Source organism: Pelophylax lessonae, assembly GCF_965119305.1.
Source record: "Pelophylax lessonae genome assembly, chromosome: 2".
NCBI classification, from domain to species: domain Eukaryota; kingdom Metazoa; phylum Chordata; class Amphibia; order Anura; family Ranidae; genus Pelophylax; species Pelophylax lessonae.
In genome coordinates, this window is record NC_138769.1 from 186,857,950 (window position 1) to 186,878,747 (window position 20,798).

A 20,798-nucleotide genomic window follows, 5' to 3' on the forward strand; every position below is an offset into this window, starting at 1 on the left:
CATTGCGAAGATTTATCTTAACTTCCTGTGCCATAGCAAAAAACAAGAAGGGAGAGGAAATCCCTGAAAACTAAGGTAATTCCTTGGGGACCCCCAGGTCCCCAGAACTAATGTCCCCATTGGAAGATTTCCCATCTATTATTGTTTGGGGGGCAACCCAAAATTTGGGATTTTCTTTTACTTTCACTTTCAATAATGGTAAACAGGACAAATAGAGAGAATGAATCTCCCTAATGGGGGGGGGGGGGGGGGGGCACAGACAGCAATAATAACTGAAAGAATTACTAAATAACTAAGAAATAACTAAAAAAAAAAAAGTTTTGCCTTTAGTTATATTTTAATGGTAAGGGGAGGTGGACTGATTTTTATTAACATACATGGATATACAGGTATAAGTATATTTCTAAATTGACGTTTCATCTCCCCAATACATACTCTTATTGCTTGGTGCTTCAAGATTTAGTTCCTATTTCGATTTGTTAAAATATATAACAAGGGTAATGAATACACTGAATGATAGGATCTGTCCCTATTTTATCCAAGTAACCCCTCAGATCTGGTTTTCCTAGTAGGACATGTATATCCTTGTATTTCATTTCTTTGGCATCATTTCTCAAAGTGTGCTCGGGATAAAGGACTGTACTGCTGACCTACAGCAACCAATCCAATTCACTCTTTGAAGTATTAAAGAATTAAGGGTCTACAGCACAACTTTTCCATTTAACACTTTGATAAACCAGACATTTAGAAAAGAAAAAAAAAATCATACTTAAAAATAAGGCATCTAAAAAGACCACATACTATTTAATGGGTTTTGCTGGATTAGGTACAGACATCTAATAAAACAATTTACATCTATTGTAATAAATTATTCTAATTCTGTTATTACTTTAAATATAGCCTACATAGAATAAATATTAAATATGACAATATAACAATTTGTTGCAATTTTTAAACAATACACAAATTTAAAATGGACTGATCAATAAAGCAACTGATACATATAAGTCTTTATAGATTTTACATAAGAGTAGGCCCACATGTTTTGGTAGCTGGTAAGAGTCATAAGGCAAATTCATCCAGTTACAGGCATTTAAACAAACCCACTGTCCCGAACTGAAAACATACTACTGCCTACACCAACTGATTCATTCAAATTAAAAAAATGTTCTTGTTGGAATCCCCAATCTCCTTCATAATCATCCTCAGGTTCTGCTTCTGAGAGGTTTCGTGTGTTCTCATACAAAAACACCTGTTCATCCACATGAGCAGGAGCTAATCTGTTCCTCTTAGCAATTACTACATTTGATGATGAACTAAAGAGACGCCCAGGGAATACTCTGGTGGCAGCAATAGACCAATATTTTTGGAGAACCTTTGGTAACAGAGGAAATAACTGCAAGCGGTCAGACCACCATTTCAGTGGATCTTCATTCAATCCAAGCACTTTTTGGGATTTAAAATTGCTCAGTTCCTCAACCACTTGAGCATGGCACTCCTCCTGGTCCTCAGAAGCACCAGATTGGCAGAAAATTTCAGCCAGCATGTTGTTGATATTACTGGATGGTAGAGTGGTAGAGGACATCAACATTTTTTTTACCGGTGGTTCTTCTGGAATTGTATACACTTTTTCTTCAGTTCTTAAGTGCTCTTTATTTCTGTCCAGCAAACTTTTTGCTTCTTCGATAACACGATTTTCAACCTGAGAACGTTCAAATGCAGACAGGAATGGAAGCCTTTTGTACCTTGGATCCAAAAAAGTTGCAACGTTTAAAAACATATCTATTTCAGGTGTTTGTTGATAAGTAGCCGACAAAACTTTGGCAATGACTTCTTTGGCCATGCTTATTTCTTTTAGGTCAGTCTCCTTGATGTTTAATGATGTGTTAAGGAGCATATGTAAAAGAGGTTTTACCATGCTTATAGTGGGATATTTTGACACTGACAGCATTTCTGTGACTTGTTTAAAAGGTTGCAGCAAGTCCACCAGACTTTCAATGGTATTCCATTCGCTTGCCTCAAGCATCAGATGATGATTATTACTGTCCTCCACCAAAACTCCAGCTATCATGAACTGCTGTTCCTTAAGGCACTGCAGCATTGCAAGTGTGCTACCCCACCATGAAACTTTATCACTTATAAGCATGCAAGTAAGCATGTTTTGCTGTTTTTGTTTCTCCCCAAGCATGTACCGTGCAACAGAAGACTGCTGAAAATACTCCACCAACTTCCTACACCTTGAAAGAAGTCCTGCTAGTTTTGGGAGCTGAAAAGCTTGCTGTATTCCCATGTAAAATGTTTGGCCTAAGCAAGGCATTTCTATAGGTATATCTAGGAGGGAACATGCTTTAATAATGTCTTTTCTGTAATCTGTGGTAGCACCAAAAACTTTGTTACTTATTCCCCATTCAATAAAAGTTTCATACAGAACTCGTGTGATTGATTCTGCCTTGTTTTCCTCAGGTACTTCAAATGTCTTTAAACACCGGGAGCTAAGGGACAAACAACTAGAAAGATCGGGGGTCAGGAAGTGAATGAAAAGGGTTACATATGACCTATTCTGATATTCATTTCTCCACATATCGGCAGATATACCACACCACAAAATGTCAACCAGTTCTTTCAACATAATATCTCTAACTGTGTGATATTTTTCAGGCAAGGCCCTGTTGCAGATATATTTTCTACTCGGTATCTCAAACCTTGGATCCAGAGTTTTCAATAGAGATTTGAAAGTAGGTTCATCCAATATGGAAGCTGGAAACATACCTTCACAAATCATGTTTACTACAGCAGATGACACTTCAATTTGCTTCTTTCCATCAAAACTATGAGGGTTCTTGATTATTAAGGACTCTTGAACAACTTGTTGGGATGATTCAGGTTTTAACTTAGAAAAAGCAGTAGCAAATGCTTCCCGCATTTGTTCGGTGTTACTTTTTACAAATTCACAGAACTCATCTGGATGGTTTTTCTCAAGATGATAAGAAAGGTTGGAAGTATTTCCAGAATAAGCAATCTGAGCCATACATATGCGACAGTAGATCTTCTTCCACTGCATGATGCATCCTTCAGCATTTGTATCAAATCCAAAGTACTTCCATACTTTACTCTTTGCCCTAGGGTGGGCAACCAGCTTTAGATCTGGCTGTAAGACTTCATTGCCTTTAGCTTCCATAGTCCCTAGTGTTCCTCCTCTTCAGTTATGCCTTCAGTCATTAATATGGATCTGCTAAAAGGCAGGAAGATAAAGATAAATGAGGAAGCTTAAGTATGGCCACATTACAAGGTATGCTAAGTGATTTGTAAGATCAGTGACATTTTGAAAATAACCGAAGTTAAAGTATGTTTAAAATAAAATATTAAATGTCATGGTTAGATTCATATTGAATCATAATGCAGCAACTCCAGAAGATCTAGATTATGCCACAATATACTGGATTTGGGTGAATGTGTTATGGAAGGAGTTGACTGGCCTAACAGGCCAGTGATTTGAGCCCTTTTTATAACATCTGACACTGCTCATCAGCTCGGTTTTTTCATTCTGTCTTTGGGTAGAACTGTCTTTATACATTTAACTGCAAAAAGGAACATTATAAGGATCATTTAGTTTGCCATAATTCGGCTATACTGAATTAGGTTACCCAGACAGTTTATGCAGTCAAATGTTGGTTGCAAGTGGTTGGCATTTAACACTCTTAGCAATCTCTCAAGATCCTACCATTGTTTTTTATGTAAATTTGAAAATGATCCCAGGAAACATCCCTACGCCGATATTATGAAAGGCTTCCTTATAGCTAACTAGTTTATATCTGTATGCAAACAATGAAAATAATAACTCATAGTAAGGTAACTAAGGATAAATTAAGAAACTTATTTTAGCTAACCAGTTTACATCGTATGCTAATCATGAAAATAGTTACTTATAGTCAGGTAAATAAAGATAGGGCTAAAGCTACTAAAACAGACATATAAGGCTCAAATTACTATACTATTAAAGTTGTTACTTGCAATAGCAAATGATATATTTAGCAATGGAAATACCAATCATTACGGCAAATAATACATGTGTAAGAGCTGAGTGAAATGAGATAATACATACATAACTGTAATTGCACAGGAAAAAGGGCACACATGGGAAAAAGATCCCTAAAAGTGTAGGAAACCATTAAAAACCTGCTGTTCTACTTTCCAAAACCTTTTATTTGTCCCAATCAAGCCTGCCTGAAAGGAACATCAGGGAAATGTCAGGAAATAGTGCAGCGCCCCTTGCTTTTCACTGTTGTTATACACCACTGAAACATAGAATGTGTTAGTGCCTGTAGCTGGTACTAGTAGCTAACTGCAACTGGTCAAGGCAAATTCCAAACACAAAGAGAGGATATACTAAGGCTTGAGCAGACAGAATCTGGAACAGCTGTGCATGGCAACCCATCAGTTTCTGCCTTTCATTTTCACACTGTAACTAAACAAGCTGATTGGTTACTATGCACAGCTGCTCCAGATTCTGTATAGATACAAATGTTTATAGATAAAGTCAATTCAGGGACTATCCAATTGACTCTTGGGAGATCAGGTTTGAATCGCATACGGCTTAGCAGAAACCAGCTGAGATTCAAACCATGTATGAGCAGGCTGACTGTACCCAAGTTTATAAATCAATCAACTTGGTACAATCAGCCTGTTGGATTTTTCAGGCGATTACTGCCAGTGGCAATAGGAAATAATCACTGTGTGTTTTCCCAGCCCAGAACAACACAATAGCTCAGAGGGAGGGATTTCCCCATCCTGTGTGGATAGGGGAATCGAGCAATTTTCACAATCATCTATTGCCGGCTTTAGCAAAGGGTTTTCTCAATTATTGCCAACATGGGCTTCTGAAACACGCACATATAATTTACATTTTAAATAATTTAAAAGGATCAACATTTTCTCTGATTTTAGCTGCGCATACAGTGTGTCCCTTACATTTTTCCACAGTGTGCTATGGTACATTTTATAACTTATGTCTTCTATTACCAGAGGCACTCCAGCAACCCACCGTTTGCAAAATGAGCTTAGCAAAGGCAGAACTTGTGATAATGCTACTCCCATATGCTTCTTGTAAAAACTAAATTTACCTTGATGCACTGGGATCACTGTAGGCAGCTTACAGATAGAGCAATAGAAAATATTATGTTACTACTATAAGCTTATGTTATAGTAGACATACAGTATTGTATAAAGCCTGTTGAAGGGATCTTAGGCATCTCAAAAGCTTGCATCTTTAATAACTTAAACTAGCCACTGGATAAACAAAAATCCAGCAATAGTCTAGCATTTTCAGAAAAAGAGGTTATCAATGGCAACCTAAAAATTTCCCAAGTTTGGGTTCCGTTTAACTTAATGCTTTTACTAGATTTCCTGTGGATATAAGTGTATCATAATGACTACCCTCAGGGGGGCTATGCAGAAAAGGGTGGGCATTCCTTCAGAAAAGCTGTAATTAATGAAATGAAGAGGTTGTCATTGCTGGGTTTCCTTCTGAAAAAGCTAATTGTGAGTCCCAACATACATACTGGTTTTAGGGTGTATTCCCTCCATTGGGAGCCTGCCACCTTCTGCAGTTAATCATTGACATTCGTACATAATTTTTGGTGCAGCGATCACATGCAAGTGATAGGCCTGGATACAGGCAGTCTGGTCCTTGCATGTAATTCCATCATGTACATTTGCAGGTGTGAATTTACCCTTAAGTACTGGTTCACACTATTGCAGTGCAGGAAACCGCATGCGATTCGGACAGGAATCAATCCGCATTCCTGTTCAATTCTTTGCAGTGTGATTTGAGCCCATTCATTTTGTATGTCTCAAATCGCACCGCACCTGCATGAAAAAGGTACACGCCTTACATGGTAACAAGACTAAGCAGGCCATAGATGGATCGAGTCTCGGCCGGTTCAGTAGGACCATATGTGATTCAATTCATCTATGGGCAGGCTGGTTGTACTAAAATTAATTCATGAATCCACTTCAGTACAACCAGCCTGGGATGGACCGCCTAGACCATGCCTGGGTGCCTCCGCCAAGATACAGCTTCCTCCACTCTGGAATCAGAAACTACGTATGTTAGCTGAGAATTGCACCCAAGAACTAGACGACACTAAATTAGGTGCAAACTGGAACTACCGATTGTAAGTTCACACAGGATTTATACCACACAAAATCAGATAAGAGTGTTTGATCACATTATTCTAAACAATGCAAACTTTAAACAGTGGTGTCATCAGTACATCTAATAGTACATCCAATGACCAGCTAGCAGCTAACAGTGAACTAATCAAACTGTAATTCATCTAACAGCTAACTAATTAACCAGTAAGCTAATTACCAGCTAGCTAGACAAGCCTTGATTGGTCGGGGAATGCCCACCCCAGACAGTTCGGCAACAGATCTCATTAATCAGCTTTCTTTTCACTTGCATCTTCTCCCTGAGAGACCATCATGACTTCCTTGACTGTTAAACGTAGTAATAACATGTCTTCTTGCATTATATAACAGGACATCTTCCTGAATGCTTTTAGCTCCCTCAAATGCCAGGGTCCATAGTCAGTAGGCAAGAGACTACTCTACAGTCCCCTCCAAAAGTCCCTGTCCCGGTTGGGTCTGTCACATTTATCTTTCATCAATGCTAACCAGGTCCCAGTACTCCACCTGTTCTGGTATAGTTATAGTGTTAGTAGGGCATAGAGGGCCCACATAGTTGGTCCACGATTTCCACTCTTGGAACATGGAAGAGTTGTCATCCGTAGGTGTGGGGCAATGATTGTGGACCCTCCGTCCAGCTGCCAGCACTTCAGCTGGGTGGTCTTTACTGTTCTAGGGGTCAGACTTCCCCGATTCCCTGTAGCGGTGAAGACACTGTAGGTGTTAGGCAGAGGCCACCGCTTCAGCTGGGAGTAGGAGCTTCACTACAGCAGCCTGTCGCTGGGGAGAGGGGCCACCTGCCCCGGCTCCCTGGAGCTCCAAGGTTGTTGCCGGTGATGGACAGAGGTTGTTGGCACTCTGCCCTAATGCTAGCACTTCTGCTGGGGAACCCACATTATCTGCTCTGGCTGGCTGATGGGGTGGGAGGATGACTTCCTCTTCTCTCAAGACTCTTAACTGCCGCGGGAGAACAACTGCCTCCTTTCACTGGTCCTTGGCCTGCCGCTGGGGAGTGAGAACAGTTTCCTTCCCTCCCTGCACATCAGACTGCTGCTGGGGAGAGAGGAACACCACCTCCTCTCCCTGACTGGGGATCTGCTGCTGGGGAAAAGAAAAGCTGACTACTTTTCCTGGAGGTTCCGTGTTGCTGCAAGTATAAGACAGAGGTAGTGGATCCTAAGTCCTGTTGCCAGCACTTCTGCTGGAACTGTAAATGGGCAGAGACTGGCAGTATTCTTTCCCCCGCTGCCAGTACTTCAGCTGGGGCTAGGAGTTCTGTGTTGGCATGCTGCTGGAGAGAAGGGCTGCCCGCCCTGGCACATTGAAGCCCCAGAAGAGCTGTTGGTGCCGTGCAGAGGTCAGTGGTGTTTTGTCCTGATGCCAGCACTTCAGCTTTTCGCTGCAACGGCCTGCTGGTGGAGTTAGGCGCTATCAGCCCTGGCTCCTGGGAGCTCTGGAGGTATAGTCAATAGGCAATTACATCCTGATCGAGAGAATTACCTTACTACCTATCCATAGTGAATCCAGGGAGACCACTCACCTACTACACACCTAAGGAGCCTCTCACTAAAATTAAACAAGCTGGGTCCTGGATTTGGTGAGTTACCCTCACATTGTCGGGTGTAGGAACATTTCAAGCACAAGCACTTTTTCCATATAAGAAGACGTATTCAGCACCTTATGTCACTTGTTTGTGGTAGAATTTTTGCACGATCAAATACTGCTGCACTTTATGAATTTATGGACTGAATGTATTTGTCGTTTTTTAATTTGATGAGATTCTTTGCACTTTATGAATTATTGGAATTTAGTATTTATATTATTTATTTTATTTATCAAACCATCCATTTAGCACTTAGTTTTTTTAACTGGATGAGATTCTTGCACGTTATAAACTATTGGAATTTAGTATTTATATTATTTATTGAATACTCCACTTATCACCACTATTTATTTAGCACTAAGCACTTTTTGATAAGGCGCCTCATATTGTTACTTCTATCTCACTATCTCCTGTTCCTGGAACCCAGGAGATGTTACTGGTGCTGGCCAGAGGCTACCAGGGCTCTGCCCTGTTGCCAGCACTTCAGCTGGAAGCTTAGTAAAGGGTTACACCCTCCGTTGAAAAGTCAATGAAATGTATGCTTTCTGGAATCTATGGCTGGGGAAAGTGGTTGCTGGAAATCTCCCCTTGTAGCTCTCTTTGCTGCTGGCATATGGTATGAACCAATCTAATGTAGGTTTGCTTCAACACCCACTCCAAGCTTGTCAGGTAGGTCAGATCAGGTGTCTGCTCCATTGCCTCTGACAGATCCAGCAGAAACTCTCGATTGTCCCAGTAGTGAAACTCCCAGCACTCTCAAATTCTTTAAGGTCCTCAAAGACTTACCACAATAGACCAGGGCCACTATAATTCTCACCCTCTGAAGGGTCGTCATCAGCCAGCCAGGGTACTCCTGTACTGCATACCATTGTAAGGCCAGCTACGCTTCGTCCAGCCATACCTCCCTCTAGGCTACCTTTTCAAATTCTGACACCCATTCATCCTGGGGTCTCTCTCCCAGGAATGGCATTTGCAATGCGAGCTGATCACAAAATGGCTGCACTGTGCTTGGATATAATTCTCCCCGGAGAACTTGAACATCTTTGGGAGCCTCGTTCCACGGGTCTCTTCTAATCACATCCTACCAGTCCAGCTTGCCCTCTGCCAAGACAGGGCCATCAAACTGGGACAGAGCTTTCTGCAGTCTTCACTTAAATTCAGCTGCCATTTCCTGTCACTCTTCAACAATAATCCCAGTGTCAGTTTGGATTGCTCTGAAAGGAGGAAGCAAATCCTACCGCTGCCACTAAATGTGACGGACTGCCTGCCACTCTGCCTGGGTGCCTCCACCAACATACAGCTTCCTCCACTCTGGAACAAGGAACAGGGCATTATAGCTGAGAATTGCACCCAAGAACTAGACGACACTAGTTTAGGTGCAAAGTGGAACTCTTTATTTTTAAGTTCACACAGAATTTCTACCATAGAAAATCAGATAAGAGCTTAATCAAATTATCCTAAACAATGCAAACTTTAAACAGTCATATTATTAGTAGATCTATAAGTACATCCAATGAACAGTGTGCAGCTAGCAGTTATCTCATCAAAGAGCAATCCAATCAATAGCTAACTAAATAACCAGTAAGCTAATTAACAGCTAGGCCCCTAGAAAAGCCTTGATTAGTCAGAGAAAGCCAACCCCAGACAGCCCCGCAACCAATCTCATTAACCAGCTTTCTTTTCACTTTTGTCTTCTCACTGAGTTTTAAGAGTTGGCAGGGTCCATCATGGCTTCCTTGACGGTTAGGTCCCTTTCACACGGGCGATCCAATCAGGTCCGCCTGTCTGACAGGATCTGACTCTCCACCCATAGTGGAAGGAAAAAAAAACTGAATTGTATTACTTATGCCTTGCCTTAGACCAAAGATTTAGAAAGTACGATGCCTTGAAATCAGTAGGTCACCCAGGCAACTAAAAGGAGAGTACAACAATGGCAGCCAACATACTTGTGCAGTACAGATTTCATTTAATAGAAAATACAACAACTGGGTTCCACGTATTATTATGACATATTTTACACTCTACAGAAGTGAATGATAGAAACTGTCATAAAGTAATTAAGTTATCTCTGTCAACACAGCTCAGGTCACAGTGAGAACAACAGTACTGTGTCTGCCAGCAGTGGTCCATATTACAGGTGAAATCTCAGTAAGTCCCTGTAATTAAAGTACATAACTATGTGCTTGGAGGACAACTTGTCACCACAAATATCTCTACACAATCCAGTATCACTGTCCCCAATGTGCCTGTGTGAGTCATGTTTGATGTCATGGTATATAGCTGTATTTCAAACCGGGGAAAAATAAACGTGTGAAAGAAGAACCCCTCCTTCTATCCCTGTATATATATATGTACAAGAGCAATCTAAGATCTACAAAGCTTATAATGCAGCCCTTCCCTATATATGAGTTTTATGTAAGCCAAAAAAAAAAATCAAAAGGATAAGGGAACACTTTTCTTGTTTATTAGGTAAACAAATTAAATAGAACACTGAAAAGGGTCCTCAGTTGGAAAAAAACAAGTTTACTCTAATGTGCATGTGCTAGAAAAACTTTCATCTGGAGGTATACCTTTCATGGTTAGGAACATTTGTGTGTATAAACAAATACAGTGCCTTGCAGAAGTATTCGGCCCTCTTGAGCTTTGCGACCTTTTGCCACATTTCAGGCTTCAAACATAAAGATATAAAACTGTAATTTTTTGTGAAGAATCAACAACAAGTGGGACACAATCATGAAGTGGAACGAAATTTATTGGATATTTCAAACTTTGTTAAATAAAAAACTGAAAAATTGGGCGCGCAAAATTATTCAGCCCCTTTACTTTCAGTGCAGCAAACTCTCTCCAGAAGTTCAGTGAGGATCTCTGAATGATCCAAAGTTGACCTAAATGACTAATGATGATAAATAGAATCCACCTGTGTGTAATCAAGTCTCCGTATAAATGCACCTGCACTGTGATAGTCTCAGAGGTCCGTTTAAAGCGCAGAGAGCATCATGAAGAACAAGGAACACACCAGGCAGGTCTGAGATACTGTTGTGGAGAAGTTTAAAGCCGGATTTGGATACAAAAAGATTTCCCAAGCTTTAAACATCACAAGGAGCACTGTGCAAGCGATAATATTGAAATGGAAGGAGTATCAGACCACTGCAAATCTACAAAGACCTGGCCGTCCCTCTAAACTTTCAGCTCATACAAGGAGAAGACTGATCAGAGATGCAGCCAAGAGGCCCATGATCACTCTGGATGAACTGCAGAGATCTACAGCTGAGGTGGGAGACTCTGTCCATAGGACAACAATCAGTCGTATACTGCACAAATCTGGCATTTATGGAAGAGTGGCAGGAAGAAAGCCATTTCTTAAAGATATCCATAAAAAGTGTAGTTTAAAGTTTTCCACAAGCCACCTGCGAGACACACCAAACATGTGGAAGAAGGTGCTCTGGTCAGATGAAACCAAAATCAAACTTTTTGGCAACAATGCAAAACGTTATGTTTGGCATAAAAGCAACACAGCTCATCACCCTGAACACACCATCCCCACTGTCAAACATGGTGGTGGCAGCATCATGGTTTGGGCCTGCTTTTCTTCAGCAGGGACAGGGAAGATGGTTAAAATTGATGGGAAGATGGATGGGGCCAAATACAGGACCATTCTGGAAGAAAACCTGATGGAGTCTGCAAAAGACCTGAGACTGGGACGGAGATTTGTCTTCCAACAAGATAATGATCCAAAACATAAAGCAAAATCTACAATGGAATGGTTCACAAATAAACATATCCAGGTGTTAGAATGGCCAAGTCAAAGTCCAGACCTGAATCCAATCGAGAATCTGTGGAAAGAACTGAAAACTGTTGTTCACAAACACTCTCCATCCAACCTTACTGAGCTCGAGCTGTTTTGCAAGGAGGAATGGGCAAAAATTTCAGTCTCTCGATGTGCAAAACTGATAGAGACATACCCCAAGCGACTCACAGTTGTAATCGCAGCAAAAGGTGGCGCTACAAAGTATTAACTTAAGGGGGCTGAATAATTTTGCACACCCAATTTTTCAGTTTTTTATTTGTTAAAAAAGTTTTAAATATCCAATAAATTTTGTTCCACTTCATGATTGTGTCCCACTTGTTGTTGATTCTTCACAAAAAATTACAGTTTTATATCTTTATGTTTTAAGCCTGAAATGTGGCAAAAGGTTGAAAAGTTCAAGGCCATTTTTTGAGATTCGGCACTGCGTTATTTAACTAACAATAGCGCTGTAATGCGATGATGTACCCAAATACAATTGATGTCCTTTTTCCCCACAAATAGAGCTTTCTTTTGGTGGTATTTGATCACCTCTGCGGTTTTTCGATTTTGCACTATAAACAAAAAAAACAGCAACAATTTTGAAAAAAAAACACAATATTTTATACTTTCTGCAATAAAACATTTCCAAAAAAAAAGTGAAAAAAAACTAAATTTTTATCATTTTAGGCCAATTTGTATTCTGCTACATTTTTTTGGTAAAAAAAAAAATCAAAAAAAGCGTATTTTAATTGGTTTGCACAAAAGTTATAGCGTTTACAAAACTATAGGATAGATTTTTGGACTTTTATTTATTTTTTTTGTTTTTATTAGTAATGTTGGCAATCAGCGATTTTTAGCAGTACTGCGATATTGCGGCAGACAGATCGGACCACTAACTGATATTTTTGAAACTTTTTGGGGACCAGTGACATTAATACAGAAATCAGTGCTAAATAATATGCACCATTACTGTATAAATGACACTGGCAGGGGAGGGGTTAATACTGGGGGTGATCAAGGAGTTAAATGTAAGCCTAAATGTGCTTGCTAATTGTGGGGGGCGAGGGCTCTGTGAAAGGCACACAGAGATCGGTGTTTCAGCTACGATCTCACTCTGCCTGTCTGACAGGAGAGCCACTTGCTTCGTGTACATAGGCAGGTGGCTCTCCTGTCAGTTTCCCCGAAGATTGCGGGAGGCTGGCGGCAATCAAGCCCGCTTCTCCCACAGTCTGGCTCCCGCTCTGTCTATTCACATCGGTAGCGCGGCTCCGACGTCGCGAGACCGCGTGCACATAATCATGTAGATCTACGTGATTATGCGCTGAACCGTCCTGCTGCAGTAAATCTGCATGGGGCGGTCGACAAGTGGTTAAAGAATAAAACAAGCAAAAGGTTTAGCATTTTCCTCTATTATAATCCCCTTGATGAGGTGCGGGAGTTGCAAAACGCAGTAAATTGGCTGAATCAGATCGCATGGGCGTGAACACCCATGGGATCTCATTACAATGTGGCAAAAAAAAAAGGTGCATGCTCCTTTTTTCGTGTGGGTGGAGTGCGATTTAAGCCATACAAAATAAATATGCTCAAAACGCTCTAAGAAGAATTGCATGGGATTTGAACAGGAAAGCGGTTTCCCACACCACATCAGTGTGAACCAGCACTTACAGATTATCCCCTTATGTGATGACATAATTAATGCCTCTTGGTGTCACCCAAATTATTCCTCATTAGACGTTAGATGGTGTCATGACCCAGGTGCATTCAACAACTGCCACCACAAATGATTGTTGTTTTCTTGTTCCCCTAAATACAGTAGTAACAAAATAGTAGCTAATAGGATCATGCATACAATTTGTGGAGTCAATGTATTAGCATTATTAAATGCTATGATGAATAATTTTTCCTAATAACCTATGAATGTCTGATCAACAATCTAACCTTGTATGGCTAGCTTTACATACAGTATAGCAGACCAAGAGCACAAGCACATTCTTAGGATTAATACAAGAGCATAGAGGGAGCCACACAACCTGTTCCTCTGGGTTAATCAAACTGTCACCTTATCAAGCAAGCAAGAACGGGCCTGCATATGTGCAGCAGCAGGGCAAGGAATGCCTCGGCCGCAGATGATTGGTCCAATACAGTGAAAGCTGCCTGGCAGGCTCACAAACGTGGGTTTGGACTAGGATCCAAAAGTTCCAGAGCTTATCCCTAGTTAAGAATGTGCTACAACGACACCCAACTGGGCATATTGTACAAGAAGGATAGGATATGTCACCAGCAGACTGACATGTTGGCACAGGTTCAAAACCTCATGCTTCTACATGATTACGCAATAAAGAAGAGCTTTGCACAGCTGGAAACACAGTGTAGTGTGTCCTTATCTAGCAAGGTTAAGTGGGGTACACACTAGTAGAAAATCTGCCGAAAATTCCCGTCCGAGGTAAAATCGTCCGATTTTCGCCTAGTGTGTACACAACTTTCAGCAGCCGATGCCGACATTTTCAACGAAAAAAAATGGAGGGACAAACACCAAAATGTTTTTCGTCTGTCCCCAGACGACCGATTTTCATTTAATGTGTATGCAGTACGTCCGTGAAAAATCGGATACGAAAGACCGCGCATGATCTGAAGTTGCTGACAACCCGGAAGTCTAGGAACAAATGTGCCAAAAAAAGAAAAATCGGACGAGAAATTTTGTGAACATTTATGCACTGTCAACTAAAAACGGTAATGAACGCTGAGAAGACGTCCGGTTTTCGTCAAGTGTGTACGGCCCTTTATGCTCTGAGTTGCATTCCTTCATTCCCTACACTTACCTATTGGCCAATCAGGCCACCCACAGCATTTAGCTGACAATAAAGGGGCGACTAAAGGCCCATGACCACACAATCTCTGATTACAGTTCATGTAACAGAGGGTGCTGGAAATATCTAAAGGATACAAACAGATACCTGAAAATTCCTATTCAATGGACCAGGGGATACTTTCACAGGTTCGAATAGCCATGGGTTTGCGGTAAAAAAAAATGAATAAAAATAAATAAATAAACAAATAAAAAAAATAAGGGGGGATTAACCGCTTGACCTCCAGAAGATTTACCCTCCTTCATGACCAGACCACTTTTTGCGATACGGCACTGCATTATTTTAACTGACAATTGCGCAGTCATGCGACACTATACTCAAATAAAAGGTATGCCTTTTTTGTCCCCAAAAATAGAGCCTTCTTTTGGTGGTATCTGATCACCTCTGCGGTTTTTATTTTTTGCGTTATAAACCAAAAAGATCGACAATTTTGAAAAAAAAAAAAATAATAATATATATATATATATTTTTTTTCTTTCTACTATAAAACACATCTAATAAAAAAAATTTAAAAATCTAATTTCTTCATAAATTTAGGCCAATATGTATTCTGCTACATATTTTTGGTAAAAAAAAAAAACAAAAAAAACATCAAGCGTATGTTGGTTTACGCAAATGTTATAGCGTCTACTAACTATCGGATATATACTGGAATTTTTTATTTATTTATTATTTTTAATACTAATAATGGCGGCGATCAGCGACTTATAGCGGGATTGCGATATTGCAGCAGACAATTGGACACAAACTATTTTAATACTTTGCAGGAACCAGTGAAATTAATATAGAGATTAATGCTAAAAATATGCACTGTCACTGTACTAATGGCACTGGCTTGGAGGGGGTTAAACATCTAGGATAATCGTAGGGTTAACTGTGTGCCTAGCCTGTGTTTGTGTTTACTATGTGTGCTGCTTTTACTAAAGAAAGAGATGGAACTAGTCCCTGCTTTGCAGGAACACAGAATGCCTCCCTTCCCCCATCAGAACGGAACTCTGCTTTGTTTATATAGTCAGAGATCCATTCTGAGTCTCTGCCCAACGATTGGCGGTTGTGGGTGGATATCAAGTTGTTGGCTCCAGCAGATAGGCTTCTGCTGTGAATAATTACAGCAAAGCAGTGTGCGCATGCGCCCGCTGCAGGCAGAAGTGCGGGATCATATATATATATATATATATATATATATATATATATATATATATATATATATACACACACACACACACACACACACTTGATCCAGCGCACAGCTGCCGCCCAGTGGCAGTAAAACTGCTAAAGAGCAGTCAGCAAGTGGTTAATAACAAAGGGAAATACATCATTTTCTACTGTAAATGTCAGCACATTTTTTGTACCAAAAGGCTCCATTCAGGCTTCTGCAACTCCAAAGTCATGCAATTTCCATTGCAATTTTGATGCAACTTTGGATGGGTGCTACTTGGATGTGACTTTGGCTTTGACTATTGCACAACTGTCACACTGATAACATTAGGATGCAACTTTCATAGGACTTTTGAGCGTTTACATTGCAGTCTATGGCACTCAAGTCACATTAAAATAGTGCAGGAACCTTTTTTAAGTCATATGGATTTTAATAGATTCCATTCAAATACATGGCCTGCGAACTGTCATGCAACTTTGTGTATGCAAAGTCGCATGATAAGTCGCACAAATGTGAATGGAGCCCAAATCAACAATGCCAAATACACATCTTCAATTTGTTGTTGTGCAGCAATTTAAATTAAAAGTAATATGCAACAGTTTCAATTAATATCCGATAGCGTGCACCAAAATGTTCAAGCACTTGAGGCAGTGTATAATGTATACCATTGCTATAGTGGCGTAAATACTGAAGTAAGGCGGTGCAAAGAACATGAAGCAGCACTCCTTGCAGGAAGGAGGAAAAAGGTGGGTGAGGACGACACTGGATCCTTGCACGGGTGTCATTTTTTTTTTATTTTTTTCATTTTATTAACCCCTTCCCGCTGGCCGCTTCTTTAGGAGTTCTAAATGCAGGGAGGCTGGCATTCCGGTCATGTGACCACTGTGATTGGCTATCACATGATTGGACAGCTGCCAATCGCAGGAAGGCATTGGGAGCTTTTCGACTCCTAACAGGCCCTGCGCTGGAAGAGTGCACAGCACATGCTCTCAGCACAGAATCGTTTACATTTGGGCCTCTGAGCCTCAAAGCCCACTCACATATATGCATACGTCCGGCTGGAAAAGGTTCAAAGTCAGCAGCTACAGAATTTGTAGTTGCCGAGTTCTCATTTTTTTGCAAACAGGCTCAGAATACTCTTTAATGACACCCTTTCAAATTAATTAAAGAGTAGCTCTGGGCAAATACTGTAGCTGCTGACTTTTAACCTGTTCCCGTTGTTACTTTGATGTTACATACGGGGGTTATGGCAGCAGATAACCCCGGTATTTTTTTACACAGCAGATGGTCCACTTTAACATAAAAGTGGTCTCATCGGTGGATTCGCCACTGGATCACTTTTATGGGCCGCGGGAGAGGTAATCACCCCCCTCTCGCTTACAGGAGCCGCCCATATCGGGGAAAATGATCCGATCCTCTGTGCAGATGAACAGGAAGTCAAGTGAGGACAAGATGGCCCCCGACTCTATGCACTTGGAGGACTGGAGCGACGTCAACTCTGCCACCCGGTCTTAAAGGGACAATTTTTCTTTTTTTTTTTTATGCTTTTAAGTGTAAATAAAAGATCTGAGGTCTTTTTGACCCCAGATCTCACATTAAAGAGGACCTGTCATGCCTATTTATATTACAAGCCATGTTTACATTCCTTGTAATAGGAATAAAAGTGATATATATATATATATATATATATATATATATATATATATATATATATATAATTTTTTTTTTTTTTTTTTTTTTAAGGGACAGTGTAAAAATTAAAAATTAAATAAATAGTAATAATAAAAAAATGAAGGCACCCTGTCCCTCTGAGCTCGCAAGTGCATACGCAAGTCACACCTACATATGTGAACGGTGTTCAAACCACACATGTGAGGTATTGCGACAATCGTTATTTCTTGCACTAGATCTCCTCTGTAACTCTAAACTGGTAACCTGTTGAAATGTTTAAAGCGTCGCCTATGGAGATTGTTAAGTACCAAAGTCTGTTGCCATTCCACGAGCGTGCGCAATTTTAGAGCATGACATGTTAGGTATCAATTTACTCAGTGTAACATTATTTATCGCATTATAGAAAAAATTGGGCTAACTTTACTATTCTGCTGCGTAAATACGGTGTAACATAACGTTTTTTAACAATCTCCATTTTATTCTCTAGGATCTCTGCTAAAAAAATATATATAATGTTTGTTTCTAGCAAAAATACAGATTTTAAAGTGTTTGTTACCCAAAAAAAAGGGATCCAGTTCCCTTAAAGCATGTTATAAAGCACAGTGCTTGTGCTGTGTCATTTGGCCCCCTGTTGTTACACCTAAAAAACCTGGCTGATCCTGCCAGTTTCTGCCTTCCTCCCTGTACACTGACTATGGTGTATCATGGCTGCTGAGCCCTGACACCGTGGTCAGTGTATGTGTCTCTGTCATCCGCAGCCCTGCACTGTCCTCCCCTCTGCCTGTATGCTTGTCAGTGCCCACTCCTGCTGCTCTCATAATTATTTTTAAATGATCTAATCCCCTCTGTAATATAACACTAACTGCCCCTGTGTTATAGAAAAAATATGCTGATCTGTACCTAAATCCGAGCGGCTCCCGGCGATCATGTGACCGCTCGGCTCTCTCTCCTCCCCAGCTGACGTCAGCGGCAGTGCTCGGCCCCGCCCACTAGAACTGTCAGCCGGGCAGAGGAGAGATCTGAGGAGTCAGCTGAGCGCCGGGAGACGCTCGGATTTAGGTACCAATCTGCATATTTTTTCTATAACACCGGCACAGAAGCACTTAGACCACATTCACATATGGGCATTTCAGATCGCGGGCAGAATCGGCTCAATTTTGTCCACAATCCCGAATCATTGCAAACGCCTGTGCGATTCCCGTGACTTGTAATGGCACCCCAAACGCTGTGCGATTTTGCCGGGATTGTCGCCCAACAAATGATGGCAAAATCACCTAAACAGAATTGCGGGATGCCTGTCGCCGTCCGACGAGGTCCATTCTGCTCAGCGGGGGATCGACTCTGTATGCGCAGAAGGAGCTGTCAGATCCCCGCCGTTCTCTATGGGGAGATCGGATGAAAACGGACCGCCTGTCCGTTCTCATCCGATCCACCAGTCGGATGGAAAATAGGGTTTCCATCCGTCCGGATTTCACGGACAGGATCAGATAGATCGGAGAGCAGCGGGTGTCAGCGGACATGTCTCCGCTGACATCCGCTCCCCCTATAGGGATGCATTGAGCATCTGATCAGGTCCGCCTGAAAAACTGACAGGCGGATCAGATCGCCCGTGTGAAAGGACCTTTGTCTAGTTAATCGGCTCTCAGGTGCTGCTGCCGCCACCTCAGCTAAGGGAAACCAGCAGTGAAGTCTTGCGGCTTTACAGCCAGTTTCCTACTGTGCATGCGCAAAGCACTCTGTGAATGGCCCAGCAGCAGAAGAAAGGAGGAGGAGGGGGGCAAACTTTCGGCTGAGTTTTCTGCGGCAACGGCAGCCGGAAGTGGATGCGGGTACCTGTCAAAACCAGGTACCCGCCCCCCCCCCCCAAAAGGTGCCAAATATGGCAGCGGAGGGGGAGAGGAGGCATACAAGTAGAGCTTATCCTTTTGGGTGGAGCTCTGCTTTAAAGTGTAGTGCGTTTCTCCACATGTCAATAAAGTGTGTGATTTTACACTAATTTGTGAGACGCAGAGATATGAACCTAGCGCTACAGGAGGCCATGTTTTGGTGACAGTGGGCGCAGAGTTATGAACCTAGTGCTACAGGGGGGCCATGCTTTGGTGACAGTGGGCGCAGAGATATGAACCTAGTGCTACAGGGGGGCCATGTTTTGGTGACAGTGGGCGCAGAGATATGGACCTAGCGCTACAGGGGGGCCATGTTTTGGTGACAGTGGGCGCAGAGATATGAACCTTGCGCTACAGGGGGGTCATGTTTTGGTGACAGTGGGCGCATAGATATGAACCTAGCGCTACAGGGGGGGCATGTTTTGGTGACAGTGGGCGCAGAGATATGAACCTTGCACTACAGGGGGCCATGTTTTGGTGACAGTGGGCGCAGAGATATGAACCTAGCGCTACAGGGGGCCATGTTTTGGTGACAGTGGGCGCAGAGATATGAACCTAGCGCTACAGGGGGGTCATGTTTTGGTGACAGTGGGCGCAGAGATATGAACGTAGCGCTACAGGGGGCCATGTTTTGGTGACAGTGGGCGCAGAGATATGAACCTTGCACTACAGGGGGGTCATGTTTTGGTGACAGTGGGCGCAGAGATATGAACCTAGCGCTACAGGGGGGTCATGTTTTGGTGACAGTGGGCGCAGAGATATAAACCTAGCGCTAAAGGGGGCAATGTTTTGGTGACAGTGGGCGCAGAGATATGAACCTAGCGCTACAGGGGGGCCATGTTTTGGTGACAGTGGGCGCAGAGATATGAACCTTGCGCTATAGGGGGCCATGTTTTGGTGACAGTGGGCGCAGAGATATGAACCTTGCACTACAGGGGGGTCATGTTTTGGTGGCAGTGGGCGCAGAGATATGAACCTAGTGCTACAGGGGGCCATGTTTTGGTGACAGTGGGTGCAAAGATATGAACCTAGCGCTACAGGGGGCCATGTTTTGGTGACTGTGGGCGCAGAGATATGAACCTAGCGCTACAGGGTGCCATGTTTTGGTGACAGTGGGCAAAGAGATATTAACCTAGCGCTACAGGGGGGGGAATGTTTTGATGACAGTGGGCACAGAGATTTGAACCTAGCGCTACACGGGGCCATGTTTTGTTGACAGTGACCTTGAAGAGGTGTACATTTGGGGACTTATGTCCTCCTCCACCTCTCCTGGTCGTTGCTCAGAGGCTCAGCCATGACTGAGAGGTCTGTCCTGACGCCTATAGATATAAGCACAGCTTTGGAGGTGAAGTCTCGTGCACGGAGCACAGTGAGCGCGCGCTGTGAGGAAAGCTCGTCCCCGATAGCGCTCAGCAGAACAAGTACGGGGAAGAGCGGGCTCCTGTTCTATCACCTCATCCCCGCTTATCGTACAAACCTGATCCCCGGATCTCCCCTCACACTGCGACACAGCGATATGACACTGGAAACGCCACGCAGGCGACAATGTCGTCACGACATGCGCGATAGGCGACACTTGCCGTGCCCGTGTGGTGAGAGGCCGTTCCTATGAGAAGCGATAAAGAAGGAAAGGGAC

The 20,798-nt window shown here is 42.2% G+C and overlaps 2 protein-coding genes across 3 annotated transcripts in view; both read right to left on the reverse strand.

The window, feature by feature from the left end:
• The window catches only part of DHRSX (dehydrogenase/reductase X-linked), a 766,480-nt gene that overhangs the window by 513,093 nt on the left and 232,589 nt on the right, over positions 1-20,798 (reverse strand). The window lies entirely within an intron of this gene.
• On the reverse strand, positions 823-20,761 carry ZBED1 (zinc finger BED-type containing 1). The gene is made up of 2 exons (XM_082244853.1): positions 20,640-20,761; positions 823-3,232 (listed from the first exon to the last, which is right to left on the reverse strand). Exon 2 carries the CDS (start codon positions 3,176-3,178, stop codon positions 1,094-1,096), a length of 2,085 nt encoding a protein of 694 aa, XP_082100979.1. The 5' UTR covers positions 3,179-3,232; positions 20,640-20,761; the 3' UTR covers positions 823-1,093.